This window comes from Sphaeramia orbicularis, chromosome 3, assembly GCF_902148855.1.
Source record: "Sphaeramia orbicularis chromosome 3, fSphaOr1.1, whole genome shotgun sequence".
Classification (NCBI taxonomy): domain Eukaryota; kingdom Metazoa; phylum Chordata; class Actinopteri; order Kurtiformes; family Apogonidae; genus Sphaeramia; species Sphaeramia orbicularis.
In genome coordinates, this window is record NC_043959.1 from 7,176,103 (window position 1) to 7,198,795 (window position 22,693).

A 22,693-nucleotide genomic window follows, 5' to 3' on the forward strand; every position below is an offset into this window, starting at 1 on the left:
CTTCTGATGAGCCATAATTTCTGTCCAATCTTTGCCACAAATGCTTGAGACCTGTCTCTGGATTATTCACATGGACTGGTCTAATCCTCAGAGCATGGTGAAGAGATTCCCCCTCGAGCCACTTTGTGAGTAGATCGAGTTCCTCACTTGCCTTTAAATTCAGTCCTTCAATGCCATTGTGAAACACAGACTTCCAAGTGACGTAGGTCTCTGGTTTGTTGTCGAACACCTTGAACCCTATGGTCAGAAGGTCGCAACGTGCAAGGTAAGCAGTGAGCTCTGACATCTCAGTTGGCTTGGGGCTTGACCTATCTCAGACATTTTTGTTGTCTGTTTCAAAGTCTATTCTGTTGAAAACAGGTGAAGTACAACTAGGCTGCCATCTACCTGCAATCTCTGTGAAACACCCTGGGGTGTATCCTGTGGCTGGTGCATACCCAGGTGTATATCCAGTAGCCACAGCACACGTGGGTGTGCTTCTGGTGGCTATGGCATACTCAGGTGAACATCTAGTGGTGGCAATCCACCTAGGTGTGTACCCGGCTGCATGTGGTGTACGGCACTCCAGGTCGTGTGTATCATGGTATTCTGATGGAGACTCTTCATGGTCCTTATTTTCACTTTTAATTTCAGAGTCATTATTAAAGTGGGTTTTGATATATTGTTTGATGCACTTGAGTGGCACAGATGAAGCAACAGGGATACTGGGGACGGTTACTTCAGTTTGTTCATTTGAGCTTTCAGCTGCCGCCTCAAGGACTATTGCTGCAGTGAGGGCAGCTTTGGCTTCTCCTGCTTGTTTCAGAGCATTAAGCTGTGGTTCTGTCCATGCCTTCTTGACCTCCATGTCAATTTGGTGTTTTGCAAACTCAGCCTTGGTGCGGGCAGCTTCGGCCACAGCTCGTGCTTGTGCTGCAGCCAGGCTTACACATGACTTATTTGATTGACGTGAAACTGATGATGTGGCAGATCCACAATCTGACCTGACTTCTAGCGGTAAGAGGGGGAATGGGATTCATTTTTGCTGGACATCTTGGAGATGAGGTCCTCGGCGAAGCACTTGATGTATAGTAGTCTTTTTACTCTTCTGCCATACCTGTCAAGTTTTGGATTTGAAAATAAGGGAAATTTTTCGGCGCCCACCGCGAGCCGTCCCACCGCCCCAACCAAGCTTCACTGTCCTTTACATTTTAATACAGATGTACAAGAAATCCAAAATACCACCTTGTCAACCAAATTTACAAATTACAATTAGGTGACCAGAATATGATAGGCTTACCTTTGTTGACACAAAAATGCTCTTAACATTTCTATGTTGTGATGCAGCCTACATGAAAACACAGAGGGGCACTGAGACACATATATATATTTACTTTACATATTTAATTACATATATTCATTTCAAATCTAATGTTTTTAAGCTAGAAAGTGTCATTTTTATTTTTAGTACACATTTTCTTCTAATGTGCTATGTTCACTCATATGGCTCTCTGGCATTAACTAATGACATATTATATAGATTAGTTGCAGACTTTGCATCCTTTAAAACTTTTCTGGAAGGAGTGTATTTGTGGGCTGGGCCAGCGTGGTTAATTTTACAGGACAGTAAAGCACAAACAGTGCTGTTGTCTAATGCCATTCTGTTCTCAGTAACAATCTTCTTTACCATACTAAACACCCTTCCAGAACTGGCATTACTATCGGGAATGCAAAGTAACGCCTTCATGAGTCTTGACAGCTCACTGAACCTCACATCCTTCCCTATCAGGCCCCAGAACCTGTCGATTTGACCTTCTTGAGGTCACTGAGGACATTAGATAATGTCCTGTCATAATAACACTGATTATGTTGTTTTGGAGGAATGTATTGTTTGGCCTATTTGAAAGTATCTTGCTCAAAAGTGAATCTCAATACCTGATAAATCTTTTAATTTTAATGTCAAAATTTCACAGTCATTGTTGTGAATACTCAGCAAAAAAAGCCATGCTTTACAGCATTTTATAATAATTTCAAACAATACATTCTCTCAGTTAAGTACTCTGAAAAGTGAAAGGCAATCAAAATTGTTGAAATCTGTACTTCCCTTAATATATTCATCTGAACTCTAAACTTTGACACCCCTAGTATAAGTTGGCATACTTCTTTCTCTTTTTCCTATCTTTCCTATACTCTTTTTCTTCTGTCCTTTCTTTCTATACATGATTATAATTAAGCACTTATATAATGTCTTTTATTGCAAATGTTTTTCTTTTGTATATTTGATATGAAAAAAAGCTATTTTTGTATTGCAAACTGTGCTGTTCTAAATAAAAAGATAATGTCCCGTCGAGACATTATCTAATGGGCTGGGCATAAGCACACATAATATTCATAGCCTACTTAATTGACTCAACTTACCTTTGATGAGCTGCGTTGCCTTGGTTTTTCCCGCAGAGTATTTTCATGCAATAATGGAGTCCGGGAACACATCAGCAACACACTTGTTAAAGTCATCACAAAAAGTGAAAGGGACATTGTTTTTCGCACACAGCATTGACATTTGAATCTCTGCATTTGTGACCTAATATCCTTTCTTCCCCCATGTGATAGACTAAAATCGCAGCAACACACCTTGCAGAACGCGTGACTGTGCCCCATCACGCTCTTCTTTAGAAACGGGAAACATGCTGTCCCATTTTTCCAGATATTTACAAGATTTATTAGTTTTTTGTTTGTTTTGTTTTTTTTTTTTTTTGCTTAAGTGCCTTTTCCATCACATCCATCCATCTTTCATCCATGTTTTTGGTTTTCCCGCTGTCAACACTACTAACCTCGCGACACCTCAGACCTAGGCTAGTGCAGATGGCAGTTCTCGCGAGGCCAGTGACAGAGTTCAGCTAGGAGAGACAGAGGAATGTATTTCATTATTATTATTTTGTTATAATACGGGAGATTTAGGGGATAATAGTAATATGGGAGGACAGCGGGAAAGGGGGGTAAAATATGGTAGTTTCCCGGCCAAAACAGGAGACTTGACAGGTATGTCTTCTGCCCTTAGCTATGTGGCTCTACACAGCCTAGACAGCAAGCTAAACAAAGTGGTAACGTCTCAGGACACTGAAGATAATTTTCATAGTCTTTACTTTAACCACAATTTGTGAAACTGAAAATACAAAAACAAAGATATGTTTGTTTCAATAAACAAGGACTCATTCTGTGCTTAAACAATGACAAATTTTCCTAAATCATATGCCCCAAGTTGACTGTTAATTCCAACATTTAAGACATGCCAACCAAAGCTAATCATAGCCTTGCATTGATAAGTATATGGCTATCACCTTAACCAAAAACATTACTGAAACATTCAAACTTTCATATATCATGTCTAATGCTTTAACTTTCATGTTAGATGACTTAACATTAACAGATTGTCTCGTGTCGAAGCACAATACGTAACGCCGAAGACAGAATTTTACTGTCTTACCGCTTGAAAACAAAGCACTTCCTGTAATTCCTTAGGCATAACGCCGCTACATGTTTGCACCACTAGATGGCAGTGTTCACCACAAAAAATACACAATAAACTAAAAGGCAGAATACTGATAAATTCAGGAGCTTAAAAATTTTGGCTTTAGAAATAAACACACAAGAATGCAGCCCTTTGCAGAATAGACTGCACCAACGGTTATGTGACATTTGTGTTGTGAGCTGATTGTATTTTTATGTTTGCAGATTCAACACTTTTTCCACTGATTAATAAATACACATTTTATCACAGTTTCACAGAATAAATGAACATCCATGATTTTTTTCCCAATCAATTACTTATTTGCAATGTGAGGACAAATCCTTTAAACCAACATTAAAAAGAAACAGCTAAGAATTCTTTCTTTTGCACGTACAACCTTAATTGCATTGGTGATGTTAAAGTTACAGCCTTTTGGTCTTGGTGAGTATCTGTTGTATCTGTAGGTGTCACTCCTGAATCTACCACGCAGACAGAAATGAAAGCACAAACAGCAGGTGCAGCAAGAAAGAATATGACACAGAATGCTTTCATTTGTGCATACATGCACTGGTGACCCTTTGTCGTCCTTTCAGTGGCATTTTCTTTTCTTTACATTTCCTTCTAGTTTTCTCCTCATTTTGACATTGTCTAATAGCAGCAGTTTGTTGATTTGCACATGTCACAGCCTTCCAGCCATATAATCATGAGAAATAGAAAGTAAAATTCTATGCTTTTGTGTATCAGTACATGACAGAAACACACAACAGATTCCAGCATGTCATTATTAATTCATTACAAAATAAGCAAAAATAGAGAAGCCACAGTACACCCCATGGTTTAACAGCTTGCAGAAGCATCTTTGGCAGCCATAACTTTCAGTATTTGTTTTCAGTATGACAGTTTTTTGGGTTACTGGATGCTAAGTACAAAACAGTAAGTTAAAAACACCAAAGACAAATTGTATTATCTACTAATCATATCAGTATCTGCTGATAATTGTAACTAAAGAGAAACTACAGTTTTATCATAACTTCAATCCAGTGGTGGTCTGTCCAGGTCACTGGGACCTAATTGCTGGCCCTATGAATATTAAAAGCCCATAAAGTGTCTTTCTTGGGTATTTAATCAGTTTCATTAGTGTAATGTCTACAAAACTGCTTAGGGTTAATTTTGTTGAGGTTGAACTGAAATATCCTACATCCAAAAAAATCCCCTCACCCCCAAGTCACAATTAACAACAAAGGTCAGCAAAGGTTTTGTGCACCATTTGAAAGAATGTAACTATCCGTCAGCTCCCAGTTATGGGACTTGGGGCTCTGAGCCGGCAGCACCATGCACGTAACTGGAGCTGATGGAGAGCCTTACTCTGAACTGAATCTGAGGTGTGTTGAAGTTAAACACAGCCATAGCTGTGAGCTGAGCATGACTTGGTTTCGAGTTCTGTAAACGAAACTGGTTCCATTTATGGATCTCGGAACTGGTTTCGAGAACGGAACCGACTTCACTCTGCCGGATAATAATAAGTGGTGTTATTTAAGGTGAAACAGACGCATTATGGTGGTACTTCGCAATCGCTCCATTGTAGTGAATGAAGAGATGTCTGTCCATTACCAGTAATGTTACTTCCTGTCTGGATCAGGTGTGGACACGCCTCTCATCTAACCACACCCCCACATCAAAAAGAGGTCACAATGTTTTGTAACCACAGAAAAGTTTTGTGACCACACAGAAAAGTTTTGTAACCACAGAAAACGTTTTGTAAAAGCAAAAAACGGATTTGTAGGAGCAAAATAAGTTTTATAAGTGCATTTTGAAAAAGACTTCTATATTTTTGGTTTACAAAACTTCACTTGTGCTTACAATACTTCATGTTCTGCTGCTAAACTCAGACAAAACTGAATACATTGACTGATTGATTGAAGTCATTGTGTTTGGCCCAAAAATGTTAGGGATGCAGTGTACAGTGAAGTTCTCACCATGGATGGTGTTACCATAGATCCCAAAAACACTGTGACGAATCTAGGCCTTATTTTTGATCAGGATCTATCATTTAACTCGCACACAGAACAGATTTCTAGAAATGTCTTTTTTTCATCTGCATGTTACTAAAATTAGGCATATTTTAACCCAGAATGATACAGAAAAATTAGTCCATGCTTTTATTACATCCAGACTAGATTATTGTAACTCACTTCTCTCAGGCAGTTTCAAAAAGCCCTTAAAGACCCTTCAGCTAATGCAGAATGCTGCTGCCCATGTACTGACTAGAACCAGTACCAGAGACCATATTTGTCCTGTGTTGGCTTCTCTGCACTGGCTCCCTGTAAAAGCTAGGATAGACTTAAAATACTCCTCCTCACTTGCAAAGCCCTTCATGTCCAGGCACCTATTTATCTGAGAGAGCTTTTAGTTCCATACAATCCATCTAGAGCACTACGCTCTCAACATGCAGGCTTACTGGTGGTCCCTAGAATCTCCAAAAGTAGGACAGGGGCCAGAGCCTTCAGCAATCAAGCTCCACAATTGTGGAACCAACTCCCTGCCTTGGTCCAGGACGCAGACACCCTCTCTATGTTTAAGAGCAGGTTAAAAACGTTCTTTTTTGATGAATCTTATAGTTAGGGCGGCTCAGGCTGCTCTTAGTTCTGCTGCTGTGGGCTTAGACTGCTGGGAGACTCATCTGGATACACTGGGCTCTTCTTTGCTCCTCCTCCTCTCTGACCTCCTCTCTGCTTCTCCTTCTCCCTGACCTTTTCTCTCCTAAATTTCTCTTCTATTTATGCCCCAGCGAACACATGTTACTGACTTGACTTCTTCCCCAGAGTCTCTGTCCTTTATCTCCTCGCGGGTTTTCCCTGGATCATCACAGGTTTTCTATGGACCAGTTCTGGACCTGCTTCTGTGGTCCTTCTTCTCTCCTGCCTTCATCATCATCACTCACTTATCCATATAGTTGTGATAGAAACCTCTACCATCTATGGAACTATATAATAAACACTATTATTTGTATGAACAGTTACAGTAGTAGCACATCCACCGTTAATACTTGTATTTGTAGTAGTATTATTAACAATCAAGGACCTTGGTTCTGGTTTTTAGTAATTATACTAACACCAGCTGATCTACATTCTGACAGTTCAAGTTCAGTTTGCTGTGCATCAATTGCATCCATATGTCTCTCTCTTTAACCCCAACTGGTCAAGGCAGATGTCCATCCTCCAGGAGTCTGGGTCTGCTCCAGGTTTCTCCTGTTTAAAGGAAGTTTTTCCTCACCACTGCCACCAGTCACAAGTGTTTGTTCCTGGAGGATTCTGTTGGCTTTCTGTAACTTGGCTTGAGAGTCTGGTTTCGACCAGCTCTATATGTAAGGTGTCATGAGATAACTTTTTTTATGATTTGGTGCTATATAAATAAAATTTGATTGATTGATTGATTGATCGTTTGATTGACTGAAACTACACACAACAGACCCCGGTATGTCACTCTTTATTTAATAAAAATTAAACAAAAAACAGAGAAGCAGTATATGAAAAATTAAGTACACCCCATGGTTCAATAGCTTGCAATGATCCTGTTCCAGAGTGATGGGTGCGTCAGGGTGAGAAGTGAGGCAGATGAAGTCATTACCCATCATGCCTAGTGTCTACAGTAGAAGTCAGTGGGGGCAGTGTTATGAATACTACAGCTAATGTATGCCATCATCAGAGTGAAAACATAGGTTGTCTACATTTTGTAACAATGATTCAAACCAGTAACAAAAGTGTAAAGATCAACATGGAACAGTTTTTTTTTTTCTTTAACAGGATGGTTAGGGTAATTAAAGATGCCTTTCCTTTATTCACTCTGCATCTTAAGTTGGCAGGCAAAGAAAAAAATAAAACAAACACCCACATACTTCAGAAAATGTGATAATTATCCTACCTATATTTCATCAAACTAAGATGCAAAGATAAACATGTTTTTTTGACATCTGGATGAAGATCTTCTCACTCTATGTCTGAAGTTGGCAGACGTTGATATTTAGCCCTGGACCTCTTAGATCGGTAGATGACCACTGTGACCGCAATGATGGAGCCAACAATGAAGACCGCGTTTAAGCTGAGATTGAGGTTTGGGACAAATGCTAAAATGGAAAAAGAAGACAGTAATGAGCCAATGACATCAGTGACTTTCAAATACAAAAAAAAAAGAAGACGCGAAATACACATAGGGCCACATCCATGTCATGTCTTTTGTTGCTGGTGTGAATGATGCATGAAGGATATTTAATTTATAAAACATCCACACAGGGAGAAACTGACCCCAAACTAACTGTGCTACAGACAAAACACCATTAACAGGTATTTGCAATGTTGTAAATGTGGGAATATTCATACATTTGGTGCAAAATATGCCCCTTTTCATCCAACTATCCAAATAAAATAGAAAGACCAGTGCAGACCAGTTGTTACAGCTTTACTTTCTCTCACTCTCCTCTTGAAATTTCACTGTTGCTGAATTAATATTTAATGTTCAAACACGGGCATTAATAGAATGCCATCTTTGCTTTTACCACACACCTACAGTATTTCTTTTACTGCATAGGTGTGTGTTCTGTGTCAGTTTGGTAGTAGGATTCTAGGTCATTAACCATTGAAGAAAAAAAAAAAAAAAAAAAAGAAATTCACTGTTCACTGCAAACATGAGCCCCCCCCCCCCCCCACACACACACACACACACACACACACACACACACACACACACACAAATATAACTGTTGAGATTCAGATAAGAGAAGGGAAGTAATTGTTGTATTAAATGTACAGGACTCTCTTAAAATGATATTTACTAGGTAATGGTTAATCAGATTACTCCATCCGAAATAATGATAACATTATCAGTGAGAGACTGACACCGCTTAAATGCACCACTGAATGACACAAGAAATCATTCCTGCCTGTGTCCATCAGACTGTTTAACTCCACCTTATAACCACATAATTATAATTACACACAACTATATTTTTGTACACTTTTGTATATTTCTTAAATTATCATATTGATGATATATATTGTCTAGTACATATTGTACAAATTGCTGTTCTAGTTTTGTCTTAATAGAGTGTTTTGATATGTATATTTGATATCTATGAATACATATGAAGATATGTGTATTTTGTTTCCTATTGATAATTTATTTTGTGCTACTTTTTATTAGACTTTAATGGAGCGACTGTAACACCCAGTAATTTCTGAAAATAGAGTATTCAGATTCTGATTAATAGGTGGTTATTGACCACAGCTTTAAGAGCAGTTGTCCTATATTTTTATATATTATTATGTATAATATTATATGTCTATATTTTTTAAATCTTGTTTTTGTATTCGACAAATAGACACAGCACATATGAACTGTAAGTATGTATTTATGAGCAAACACAAGAAAGAAGTGGCTCATTTACTTTGCATATGGTATATATCTGTAGTGCAGTATATGCACACACTCACCTTTGCTGTCAGATGGTTTAATCAGGTGCAAAGGTCCCTGGGAAATGGAGTGATGACTACTTTCAGCTGCAGCTTCCCTTCTGCTACGATGATTTCCTGATTGGATGCATCCACGAGAGCACCTGGTTCCAGCAACACCAGTCTCACACAGGAGGACTGAACAGGTGATGTACACCTGCACAGAGAAGAAAGAGGGTGGAAGGAGTTTAGTTATAATTCAGTTTGTAATATAATATGCATGGAACAACATGTAATCCTTTGGGACACTTATGGGTTTTTAAGCATTTTAAATCCTGTGATAAATTATTTACTTCATCTGCTGAAAACAGAAACTATTTAGTCTAAACCCCTGTTATTACTGCAGCATGAAATGTAAAAGCATTGGAGGGTTCAGTATTTGCTTACATGAAGCTTACTTTGTGCTTTAAGTGATTCTCTCACATCACATATTCATTAAAAAAAACACCTCTGTGTTAAATCTACTAAATCCTATCATCATTTATTACTGTATGATGGAGTTAGATAACATCAGCAATTTTCTTCCATAACACAGAACACAAACTTCATATGTACGCACTAAGCTTATGATTCTTATTAAACATAATACCATACATTTAGTGTCAAAATATTGTTTTATACCTTACCTCTTCATGAGCACCAATGAATTCAAAAGCCTCCATTCCAAATCTGAACTGAGTCCTGGAGCTGGGGTAAATTTCCACTGTTTTATCCTTCACACACCTGTGGTAATGCAATTATAGTGGTGTCAAACTTTAAATCAAGGTGTTCCTGATAGCAAATAATTAATTCAATAAATGTAATAATAATATGATGTGTAGAGATAATGAACCCACCCATTTTCAATGATGGTGTACTTGATGCGAGAATTTGAGTTGTCATAGGGAGTCGCCCTGCAGGACTCCACGAACAGCTCTGTGTTGGGGATGGAGGTTGTAGCTTCGATCTGCATGAAGATCATTTGTTTGAGGTAGACCTCCACTGGGTAAGAGCTGGCATCCACTTGTGTTCTGAACCTCTGAGACTCAAAGAACTCAAAACGAAATGTGAAAGCACCAAAACCTTTCTCTGAGAAGGCGTATGGGTTTTTGTGTCTGAATCCCAGAGTCAGGTTGGTTCGTTTGGGGTAGGCACAGAAGATGGCAATGTCCACATCATGTTTTCTGGAAATAATTTCATTTGGGTCGGCAGATGTGATATCGTTCTTATAGATTATGTTCTCGTCATCTTCCTAAAAGTGACAGAAAATAAAATACAGTTACTTTGTATGGCACAACGAGCTGGTGCTAGTTTGGATGAGTATTAGTTGTATTTCATTATCAATAATATGTCCTCCCAGCTATTTGTTTGTCTGTGAGTCAACAGGATTACACAAAAAGTAATGCACAGATGTGTATGGAACTTGGTAGTTGGATAGGGCATTGGCCAAGGATGAACCCATCAAATTCTAAATTATGTATATTGTGTTGTCTTTGATTTTATTAAATTGTGAATAAGGTATTTGATTTACAAGATGAGTGGGCCTTGGTGGAAGTATTTTAGTCTTTGGTCTGGACTTAATTTTTTTGTGTGGGACAGATCACATTCTCATTGCACTTTTTGCTGATGGACCAATTTTTACAGACACAAATTTATGAAAATTGTCAAGAACAGCTCATTTGGAGCCAGTTTGTCAATGTTTTACGTGTCGTTCTGTATCGGTGAAGGTGTGCTGCTTGACGACTTCTTGTAATTAGATGTGCCCTGTGTGCCCTAAACCACAACATGTTAGCAGTAAGAAGATGACGTACGATGACGGTACAGTGGCTAGTCAAGCACAAAAAAGGTTCCTTGGTTTGTTTCAGCAAGCAGACCGCTTGTTTGATTCAAATCAGAGTTTGCATGTTTGTATTCACACCAAAAAAAAGTCCAGACTTTCAGACTTTCCAATTAAAGGACCTCTGATCTGTTTTAAAATGACCAAACAAAGTAGGTCTGAATACACCCTTACTTACTCTCGTAGAACCATACTAGTTTTCTTAGCTTACCGGCCGAAAGGCCATAAGCTATTGTCGTCACGTGGCGTGAGGTGTCGGCGTCGTCTGTTGTTATCAGTCGTCTGTCGTCGTCGTCTGTCGTCATCGTCTGTCGTCATCGTCTGTCGTCGTCTGTCGTCTGTCATCGTCGTCTGTCGTCCGTTACAAAAATTTCAATTGTCTTCTTCTCCCAAACTACAATTCCGATTGACTTCAAACTTGGTATACAGCTTCTTTATGATGATGTCAACAAAAGTTAGTGAAATTATTTGGATCCGGATCTGATTCTGGATTTGGTGCAACTTTGAAAAATTTCCCCATTATAAGAGATAGGAAGTGGATGGATGCAATAACTCAGTAAATATAAATTATATCAAGTTGAAATTTCTACAGTACAGCCCTGATGAGGAGATGACCAAAACATAATGGCCACATGCTGATCAGGATCTTCTTCTGGATCGGGGAACTTATGGAAAATTTAACATGGGCTCTTATGGGGAAAACATTTCAATTGTCTTTTTCTCCGAAACTACAGTTCTGATTGACTTCAAACTTGGTATACAGCTTCTTTATGATGATGTCAACAAAAGTTAGTCAAATTATGTCAGTCCGGATCTGATTCTGGATTTGGTGCGACTTAGACAAATTTTCCCATTATAACAGATAGGAAGTAGATTGATACACTAAGTATCAATGATATCAAGTTGGAATTTGAATTTTTTACAGATCTGATTGGAATATGACCAAAACATGGGCTATCTCTGCAATATAATAAATACACATAACTGGGTGATAATAAATGGCACCTGGATACATTTCCCAAAGCTTTTAATTTGGCCAGTAAGCTACAGGGCCATTGGTCCTATTTTCCTCCTGTACCTTTTTTTTTTTTTTTTGTGCGGGACGCCAGGACAAGTGATCACTAGCAGCCCCTGTTATAAGAATTATGCTTCCCAAATCTCTTGATTGCGATTCCGCAAGAAGAATGGATTTCCCCACTCTCCCAGTGCCAAACATGACAGAAGCCCTTTTTTTCTTCCTGTACCTCTACTTTGGTTCCACAGCTGCTCAGTGACATGACAGCCACCACATGGGTGTGGTTGGACAGTGTGGACAGGTTACAGGCAGGATCAGTGTAGTCATTCAGGTGCAGGTTGTGTTCATTGCGTCTGATGAGGTAGGACTTGACCACTTCAACCATCATTGTAGTTTCATTGCAGTTCACTGTGGCCTCTAAATGATGAGAAATACAAGATTCATAACTCCTGAACTGTAGCCATTTAAAAACATGTTCATGACCCATGTATTTTGTATTGTAAATGTCTTCAACAGACCTTGGTGTCCAACATCAACAGTGACACATCGTGGCTCTGAATGATAGATGCGATGGTATCTGGAATAAGTTATAAACCAGGAGAAATTAAGATTACGTTTTAACAGTCTGACAGGAATACCACTATTGACAGAGAAATAAATAAAAAAAGTTATTTGCTCATTTAAAACTCACCGGTCTCTTGCTTCAGAAACAAAACAAATGGGAAAATGATCATCCACTTCATCAAGAGTTGGTGTCCATTTTATGGTATATTCATCTGTGGAGGTTTTTACTTTTGAAATGCCCTTTGGTCCAGTGACAATCAAGTTATAAATCCTGCAGAGGAAAACAATGTATCCCTAAGACTAATCAATATTACAAAATAAGAATGAGTAAAGATGAGTATAATTTGGTACATTTCACAGTAACATGTAAAATTCCTTTTCAGAATTATACCTCCATTTACCAGTAAATAAATGATCAATATTAATTTCTTACGTGGTGTATCGTGCTGTAGATATGACTTTGACTTCAAGTGTCTGGTTGATCCAGGCAGGAAGATTCACTCCATTGCGTGGAGTTGGTGCCAAGAAAATTGGAAAATAATCACCATCCACACATGAAGGAGCGTAGTGGGAGTCCACTATTAAAAAAATGATCAAAAGAACAAATTTTGATAACATTGCTAATATTTAAGTCAGCATGGCAAATATTAATGAAATCAAAACCGTACCATAAATGGTAAACTGCAATGGAAGTTTGCTTAATGGTGCAATGGATGATATGTAACGGCTCCGAGTGATGGTTGTTGTGGTCGGGGTCATCGGTGCACCTGTGGGATTCACCCTGGTAGTGGTTGCATTTGTCAGTGCTGCTGTGGTAGTTGTCGGGGTATTGATAGCGTTTATTGAGGCTGCTGTGGTGTTTGTCAGTGCTGCTGTGGTGGTCGTTGGGGTATAGATGGCATTTATTGGGGCTTCTGTGGTGGTCGGTGGTGCTGCTGTGGTGGTCGTCGGGGTATAGATGGTGTTTATTGGGGCTTCTGTGGTGGTCGGCGGTGCTGCTGTGGTGGTCGTCGGGGTATAGATGGCATTTATTGGGGCTTCTGTGGTGGTCGGCGGTGCTGCTGTGGTGGTCGTCGGGGTATTGATAGCGTTTATTGGGGCTGCTGTGGTGTTTGTCAGTGCTGCTGTGGTGGTCGTTGGGGTATAGATGGCGTTTATTGGGGCTGCTGTGGTGGTCAGCGGTGCTGCTGTGGTGGTCGTCGGGATATAGATGGCGTTTATTGGGGCTGCTGTGGTGGTCGGCGGTGCTGCTGTGGTGGTCGTTGGGGTATAGATGGCGTTTATTGGGGCTGCTGTGGTGGTCGTGGAGATACTCACGGCATTTGTCCGGGCTGTTGTGGCAGTGGTCATTACAGCCATGGGGGTTGATGCAACAGCAGCGTTGGTGGTCAGGACAGTTTGTCTACGCTTTCGTGCTCTATGTGAAAGGGGGTGCTTTGATGTGTAGTATCCATCAGAGTAGGACAAAGTAATGTCTCTATTGGGAAAGTCCTCCACCACCAGCTCAACTGGATGATTTCCAGTTCTTCCAGTACTGGTATACCTTAAAGAGCAGGAGTTCTAATAAATACAAAAAGAAAACAGTTACTGTCAGAACAATAATAAAAATATAATAATAATAATAATAATAATAATAATAATAATAATAATAATAATAATAATAATGAGTATCTTTATTTATGTAGAACTTTTAAAAACAGCTATTTACAAAGTGCGCTGATAGGAGATGGACCAATCAGAGCAGAAACTGTGTTATCATTTACAAACAGTAGCAAACAAAACTTACAAAGAAAATTCCAGGCAAATATATAAATGCTTATTTTAAATAGCTAAAAGAAGAAAAAACAAAAACCAATCCTGAAACAAAAATCAGTGTGATCAACAACCAATCCCGATAAAAGTGCAAGAAAAGAGAAAAGAAAAAGAGTGAGGGCATCACATAATAAAAACAAAAGGGGTTAACCAATTATAGCAATAGAAACAATAAAAGGAGGAAGGGAGCTGAAAACCCTACAAGGAGTAAGACCAAAGTAACTAAAATAAATATATGAACCAGTAAACACAGCTAGACTTAGACATCTTACCGGATCTAAAGATAGACCATTAGTCAGACCACACAGTCCACATTCATGTGAGCTTCTGTTTGTCGGTACTCTGCATCTGACATGGTCACCATCGGGGTCGAACAGTGACATATTGAATGACCGTGGACAGTTTCGGGTTACTCTGTTGTTTTACAGAAAAACACAAAGGCAACAAAAGATCAAAACAGTTTCAATTACAATATACTAACTGATAAACAATGTGTTAAACATTACTTATAAATGAAACTTCACCGTCATAATGACATAATGTTCATTACCTGATAATGGGAGGCATGGTGAAGATGGGAGATCTGTTAGATTCACCAGTATCTGATCTGGTTCCCAGGTCCACATGTCCTAACACACTCCATTTAGCCATATTGCTTCTGATATTGTTTACCCAGTATCCGTAGCCATAGTAGAAATAGATGTAACTGGGGTATCTGTTTAAAAGGACATTTGAATTATATTAAGTCAGCAATCTTTCCATCTTGGTCCAAGTACGAATAAGAGACAACAGCTGATGATTTGTCACTTACAGTTGTGGTAGATTGACTTTGCACAATGATGGGAAATGGCTTTGTTAGCCTCTCCAAAAAAAAAAAAAAAAAAAAAAAAAAAAAGATAGCTTATAGTATGTTTATTTTAAAAGTACATTTTACAGCCCCTAGTGGCATATTTACTGTAAATGTTATAAATTTAATTAACAATTCATATTCAAGAATCTCAACTGTCCTGCCATTTAGTGGTCATGTGGCTAAGTTACAATGTTTTATCTAAAACTGCAAAAGGAAATCAAACACCGCAGCCCAAATAAAATTATGTTAAATTATTATTGTAAATGTATTTTCAAAAAATCTAAAATTATTTATTTATTTATTATTATTATTATTATTATTATTATTATTATTATTATTATTATTATTATTATTATATTATTACTACTACTACTACTACTACTACTACTACTAATAATAATAATAATAATAATAACAATAATAATAATAATAAAAATAAATTATTTAAATGAATAATTATTGGAATATTATACTTTCCTTTTACCATTTCCTTTCACCCCAAAACAGTACATAGAATTCCAATGACCTTAACCTTGTCATCAGATACAGTCATTTTGTGAGGTAGTGCAGGGTCAACCGAGTAATCAGTGGATTCACAAACAATGGTTTTTATGGTCTCAGAACTATTCAGAAAATAACTTCAGCTTCATAACACCTATTCTGAATGATATATAATTTTTAATACCTTCTAATATTGCCTTATAATATATGTTCAACAATCTCATAATAGAAATCAATCTCTTCAATCGTCAAAATAAAATAAATGTTACTTTTTGTACACAATTTGCAGACCTTTAATCTTTAGTCACTTTTTCACAGAGATCACAGAAAATAAGTGAGACGGTGATCCCACCTTTTTTCCACCACTGACTGATGTTACACAAGCTGGACTTTTACACAGCGGACTTGCGTTCCGGAATCAAAGGGGCAGTGACGCAGCGCAGCGTATAGTGTGATGTATAACTTGAGCGTCGGAAATACCCCGAGCATAGCGGTGTTGCTAACCCCTCCAGAGTCAGCCCATCTTTCACCGTTCCACAAGTGTTAGCCTGGATAGAGTCCTCCACCAAAAAGCCCTCCCCCAAACTTACAACAGCTTGTGGATCTCGGCGTCTCCCCAGTTCGACATCTTTCTGGTTGCGTTGATATGTTTGTTTACTGTACATGGCCTGCGTTCATTTTTAAATCCTCCCGGCACAGGGGTCTCACATGCAATACGTAATCAAAACCTCACACTTTTGTTGCAGAATGACAGGTCTTCCTTTTACATACTGTTCCAGAATCATCCACCTTTATCACGGCTCTGTTTCTACCTCCAGAAGGTGTAACAGAGCCGTGACAGAGGTGAGACCAAATGATCCACCATTTCATTTACAGAGACATCGTTCTGGAATAAAGGTGAAATATTCCTGGAACAGAAGTGCTGTGTAAAAGGGGCTATTGACTCTTAAACTAATGTGTTTTGAAAGGATATTGTTGATCATTCATTCATTTTCTGAACCCACTTTATCCTCACTAGGGTCACGGGGGTCACTTGGAGTGTATCCCAGCTACGTATGTCAGCCCTGCGATGAACTGGCGGCATATCCAGAGTGTACCCCACCTTCGTTCGTAACTATTGTTTATTATATAATTTTTAAAATGTGAACCAAAAAAACCATCCCTCACAGGTCTGATTAGAAATATCAGCACACAAAACATCCCAGTTAGTTTTAAGGCCCATCTTTAAGGCAACAATTCTCTCTGCTGTCTTTAATCTCACTTTTCTCGCAGAACAACTCACTTACAACCAACTCAGTATTTAACATTATCATTATTTGGAATCACAGAAAAAGGAAGTTTATCACTATTTTCTAAAAATTACCACTTGCTGCTTGACAATGATAATATAATAGCATCAAACATGGTTTAAACACTTATGTTAGTACTGTCCTACCGGATCTCAAATGGTCGGTTACTGTAGAGGTTTCTTTTCACCAGCACCTCATACTGACACGATCTGATTCCATAGGAATTACTGGGAATAGATGCAGTGGAGGACTGGGTAACTGATCCACAGTCACCAGAAAAGCATGTGTAACCAGCCCGGTAGCAATAGTAATGGGTTTGTTGGTTGCGAAGTTCCACCTGAAAGAGGAGATTGTTGAGGAGGATAAATAAAAGTCATTTTAAATTTAAATTATTTGAAGAAATATTTTCTATAACTGTAGGTATCAACCTCTTTGAAGAGCAAGATAAAAATGGCATACCTTGTATTTGCCATTAGAAGTCTGTCCTTTCGAGGTGAATGTCAGTGAACTTCCATAGTATCTGTAGTAACTTCTATAGTACCACGCAGATGCCGATGACAGCAGAACCAGAAGGTGCAGCACCAGCGTAAGAGAAGCCATCTTTGTCTGAGACAAAGATATAAGATGCACTGCACAGGCAGTGCATCTTATATACTCAAGGGTAAAGACAGGGCAAGGGAAGCTTACATTTTTTGTTGTTTTTACTTGATTGTTGATCTCTCTCTTTTTTGTTTTTTTTTTTAAGTATTTTAAAAAGGTGAACTAGTTCAACCAGCCTGGGCTCATCTGCTGTCTCAAGTCTGTTCCCATGACTGATATGTTAACAATGCCACCTGCTGACTGACTGATTTAATCTGATATTCTTAGGGAACCATGGGTTCTAGATCCTCTGATTTAGTTTAATCCTTTTCTTTCTTTACTTTCTTGGTGGTAAATTCCACTGGCCTTTTCATTTGAATAACCTCTCATGTCTGTTTCTGCACATGAAATTTGACACCATGTCAACATGGCCCTATTGTTTATCTGTTGCTAGGTAACCCACTTCAATGATGATTCTATGATTCTAGGCATAGCAACATGATTGGCCACTAAGAGGAAATTGTATTTCATAATTACTAATATCTCCCAAAATATTAGTCCTATCAACTTGTTGTTTTCTCTAGTCTCTTCCTTGACTAAAAATACATAAGTATGTCAAACTACAGCAGTCAGCATTGTACGGACTTTGTGTGATGCCCAAGACACACAGAGCTAAAAAGTGTTAAATGTCTACATGATCTACATGTGCAGAAGGGGTGGATTTCTATTGGTAGCTTGCTTCGGATTGACAGTGTAGCTGGTGCCTGGTCCTCCAGCCCACTTGAAGACAGTGGGAACCGTGGTGGGAACGCAACTCCCCAGGGCTGCTGCACCCCGGCTATGAGCCAGGGTTCTGCCAGACTGTGCAGCTCGGAGCCCCTGGTCCATTTATCATAATATTATACTCTCCATTTTGCATGCTTTCAGTGGAAATCAGGTGTTCTCAGGTACTGATCATGTACTTTAATCATCATACTGAGATTTCATTTGAGGGTTATAAGACCAAAAACAGAGAAAACTTGAGAAAAAAATGAGCCCCAGGGGTCCGCTCCAAGGCTGACCAAACCGGGGAATGGTACACCGCAGCTGTGCGGCGGGGAGCCAGTTCCCAGCAGGTTCACACCATGTTCAAGTGGATGAGGAACCAGCTACACTGTCAATCAGAAGCAAGCCATCAATAGAAATCCACACCTTCTGCACATGTAGATCCCGCCCATCACGTTTGGTTGAACTTACAAGCACAAGTTTTTGCTTTATTTTAACTTTATTTTTAGCGCATCTATCTCCACTTCCAGTGGATTACTTCCATAGCATTAGCCACATTAGCTGAAGGCCTTAAAAATTTTCAGCCTATGCTTTTGTTTTTTGTGGTGGCCTTAATTTTAAAGCAAGAGACCTTTCAGGTAAACAGTGCCCCCCTTAATTGAAAAGGTGAATGTTTTTATTTTCTTATAGTGGATAATGTTTTGGCCTAGTGGATAATTTTTTTGTCCTGTTCTCTTTTATTCTTACAGTGGATAATTTTTTGGGCTGTTCTCTTTTATTCCTATAGTAGATCATTTTTTGGGCTAGTTGATAATTTTTTGGGCTGTTCTCTTTTATTTCCTTATAGTGGATAATTGTTTGGGTTGTTGCACCTCTGGGCCACTGTAATATAGTAATACAGTCCAATATGTGATCTTATAACTGAGACTGTTTAAAGTATTAAATCTCTGGACTTATTTATCTAACACTTGGCAATAAACCTGCTTCATACTTTGAATTTTATTTTAATATTCAGTGTTTATTTTCCTCTAACTTCCTTTAAGCTGATAAAAGTGTACATTGCATTGCAGAATTTACACACCATAAGGTATTTTACACTCATGTTACAGATGAACTCACTGTGGTTTAGGTTGACAAATTTTATTACAGAATATTTGGATGATGAATTGTGAATCCAGAGATGAGTCAAGTCATACATTGCAGTTGAAGTAGAAATGCTTTCAGTTAAATTATTGCAAACTGAACAATGGATAGATAAATGACCTCAAAAAATATGAATAATCCTCTTCCTAGTGTGTTAGCTGCAGACATCTCATGACCTAACAGTTCATTAACTCTGTGTTGTAAACCAATGTCTTTACGTTTAAAACAAAAAAAATAGCCAACTAATCTTCTAGGACGTACCCATACCAAATAGCAATCAAGCATCAGAACACTGTCTGTTCTGGTAAACCTAACCCTGTTCTTTTGTTCACATGCATGTTTACTGACATGCATGTGTGGTATTGTGCAAGTGTACTCACACATTTAGTTTTGCTTTCAAATCTTTTGTCCTTACGTGAGCAGCAATCCAAACATGTGGGTAATTTCAACACCATCTGTGAACACACCCAGGTCACCTCCATTCATGTCACCTGGATCGCATGTCAACATTCTCTTAGTCTGAACAGAGTGTATCCTTGGACAGACTCGCATACTGCCTGCAAAGTGTGTCATACATCTAGTGCTGTTTGAAAAAAAAAAAAGGCTCTGCAATGTTTTCAGAAACATGTTTTAGGCACCTGACAATTCAGCTGATGCAAAACTAAAGTGTATGCAATGCAACAGAGCCATCCATCCATCCATCCATCCATCCATCCATCCATCCATCCATGTTCACGGTGCCTATCCCATCTACAGATACAATGATGAGCATCCTCTCCTCCACACACTGGACAGACAGCAGAGCACCTTCTCCAACAGATTATTGCAGTTCTGCTGCTAAAAATACAGATACAGAAAATCTTTCCTGCCTCATGCCATTTCATTTTACAATAAACTCACCTCTGCCTGACATTTTAACCTGGTCATGAACATATTTCCATTATGCATTTTATTAATATGTATTCACCTCTGTCTTACTGAAAAATTCCATTTTACTTTGCACATTACAGTCTGTTGTTGCACCTTACTCTCTTTTCACACTTCTAACTTATTATGTATAGTGTGTTTGCTCTTGTATTCTATTTTTACTCATATATTCTATTTTTACGGTTTGTCATACTGCTGTTCCACAACAATTTCCCAGTTTGGGATCAATAAAGTATGGGTGTATAACCACTTCATCTCAGGGCTGACATATACAGATGAACAACCATTCACCATCACATTCACACCTATGGGCCACTTAGACTGACCTATTAAACTATCAAGGTGCATGTGTTTGAGTGGCGGGAGGAAGGTAGATACGGGGGAAGCATAGAAAGTCCACAGACAGGCGCATGCCAGCTGACACTGGGATCGAACTGGGACCTTCTTCCTGTTAGGCGAGTGTGTTAACACTGCACCACCACAACAAAACCAATGAAACATACCAAATGGTCAATTGTTGATGTTTAAGGTGCGCTTGACTGATTCAGAGTCAGTTCATGCAGTATTCTTTAAGCATCACAGTTTATTTATTTTGTAAATAAACTTTACAAAGCCAGCCTTTTCAACCTGGAATGAGTTTCCATTATGCTTTCATTCAGTTCAAGACCTTTATTTGTCCCTAAGGGGTAATTATTTCTGCTACAGTAGCAATAAAAAAAAACAACAAAACAAAAACAAAAACAATGAGAATAACAATAACAATGAGACACAAGACAAAGTCACATAAAAAATGTGGTGGTACAATAAAAATAATAAAATGCAAACTAGTGACAATGCTACCTGTGCAGTTCAGAGTGGAGCATGGTGATGGCAGATGGTATGAAGGAGACGGTTGTCTGAGGTGAGTACCAGAGGGCAGAGGGAATGATGGAGACAGAGGACAAGTGGTGTCAGACATAATGGATTTTGCCTTCTTTGATACCTGGTTATTGTACAGTTCTAAAAGACTTTTTTTTTTTTTTTCTAAAAAACAATGATTTTACTGCTGACTTTTGTTATTCTGTCTAATGAGTGTTTCTGTTTCAGTTTGTGGGATACAAGCCAGGAATTTGAGATGTGATAATTCAATCAAACATTGCAAATAATTATCTCCTGTGGCTTCAGCTTGTGTCAGAGCGTGAGAAGAGTTGGTGTTTAGGTGTGGACCTTCTTGACTGATAAAAAAAAAACCTGAGTAGTTAAATGAATAATCAACCTGAAGGGAAAAAGGGTGTTAACATCTCCTAAAAGTGATGCTAGAGCCATGTCATTTTAGTTTTCTCTGCTGAATAAACTCATTCCTTTTCCATTATCAAAGGTCTTACAGATTTCACTTCAGCTACGGTACTCTGAAAATCTAAGCAAAAACAATAAGAATATACAAACAAGAATATAAAATTTAATTACCCAAGTTGTAGCATTTCATTTTATTCATTTATCATTAATTTTAATTAAGCCATTAGTGCCTTCTGCACAATAATCATAACCAACATTTAACAAGATGATTACACAGTGATTACTGACATTAGGTGTGTCTTAATCTAGTGAAACTACATGTTCAGAGTAGGCTTTGTTTTTTGTTATATAACAATCAATTATTTCGCCAACCCAAATGGTTTCCTCCCTTGGTTTCAGCTGGTGTCAGACAGTGGGAGGAGTTGATATTTAAATCTGGATTTTCTTGATTTGAAGATTACTATAACACATGCCAGCAAGCAGGTACCCATCAGAACAAGGTTCATGGTCAGATTTAGGCCTGGACCAAAAGCTGAAATGGAAAAGACAGAAAATAACATTTAACATGCAAATATTTATAAGCCTTTAAAAACTTTTGCAGCCTTGTGTGATAAAATGTCTTGGAAAAAGCAGGATTATGACAATACGACAACATAATTGTGCCATATATAAGAGAAAATCTTTTCAAATACCCTATCATTATCTCATCATGAATCTCTTCTATCTTACTTGTTGATACTCTTGGTAGTGGGCTTAGGAGAGGTGGAAAAGTTAATGTGTCTGCAAATGCTAAATGTGAATAAGTGCAATGGAAATAGTTTTAACTAGAAAAGCACTCGGAGAGCACAGACCTCCGCCAAGGCAGATCAGTCCCCCCCCCCCCAATCACCACCAAAATTTAATCATTTGTTCCTTGTGCCAGTAAGAACATTTCCTGAAATTTTCATCAAATCCGTCCATAACTTTTTGAGTTATCTTGCACAGGCAGACAGACAGACATATAAACAAACCAACACCGGCAAAAACATAACCTCCTTGGCGGAGGTAACTAGAATAATGGATTAGATTTATATAGCTCTTTTCTATGAATGCATACTCAAAGCACTTACAGAGGATCCATTATTCATTCGCTCTCACATTCTCCCTCTGGTGGTGGTAAACTACAT

At 38.4% G+C, this 22,693-nt stretch overlaps 1 protein-coding gene, 1 long non-coding RNA gene and 1 other non-coding gene across 4 annotated transcripts in view; 1 reads left to right on the plus strand and 2 right to left on the minus strand.

Annotated features, from left to right (window-relative positions):
• The window catches only part of LOC115439269 (uncharacterized), a 29,216-nt gene extending 11,668 nt beyond the window's left edge, over positions 1–17,548 (minus strand). Inside the window, exons 1-8 of one of the 2 annotated variants that reach the window (XM_030163099.1) lie at positions 17,298–17,548; positions 16,985–17,175; positions 14,749–14,913; positions 14,471–14,612; positions 13,055–13,946; positions 12,820–12,964; positions 12,514–12,657; positions 12,341–12,399 (exon numbers count right to left, since the gene is read on the minus strand). In XM_030163099.1, coding sequence (XP_030018959.1) covers positions 12,341–12,399; positions 12,514–12,657; positions 12,820–12,964; positions 13,055–13,946; positions 14,471–14,612; positions 14,749–14,913; positions 16,985–17,175; positions 17,298–17,438 — 1,879 coding nt within the window. In that variant the 5' untranslated portion in view covers positions 17,439–17,548. The remainder of the gene's footprint in view (positions 1–12,340; positions 12,400–12,513; positions 12,658–12,819; positions 12,965–13,054; positions 13,947–14,470; positions 14,613–14,748; positions 14,914–16,984; positions 17,176–17,297) is intronic. The other variant, XM_030163092.1, reaches the window with a different exon arrangement.
• Positions 4,338–22,121, plus strand: LOC115439334 (uncharacterized). Its single transcript, XR_003938254.1, has 3 exons — positions 4,338–4,410; positions 20,644–20,646; positions 22,110–22,121. It is a non-coding gene; the product is annotated as an uncharacterized LOC115439334 (long non-coding RNA).
• LOC115417320 (U11 spliceosomal RNA) lies at positions 11,906–12,039 on the minus strand. Its single transcript, XR_003935118.1, has one exon. It is a non-coding gene; the product is annotated as a U11 spliceosomal RNA (small nuclear RNA).
• Positions 22,122–22,693: the final 572 nt, after the last annotated feature.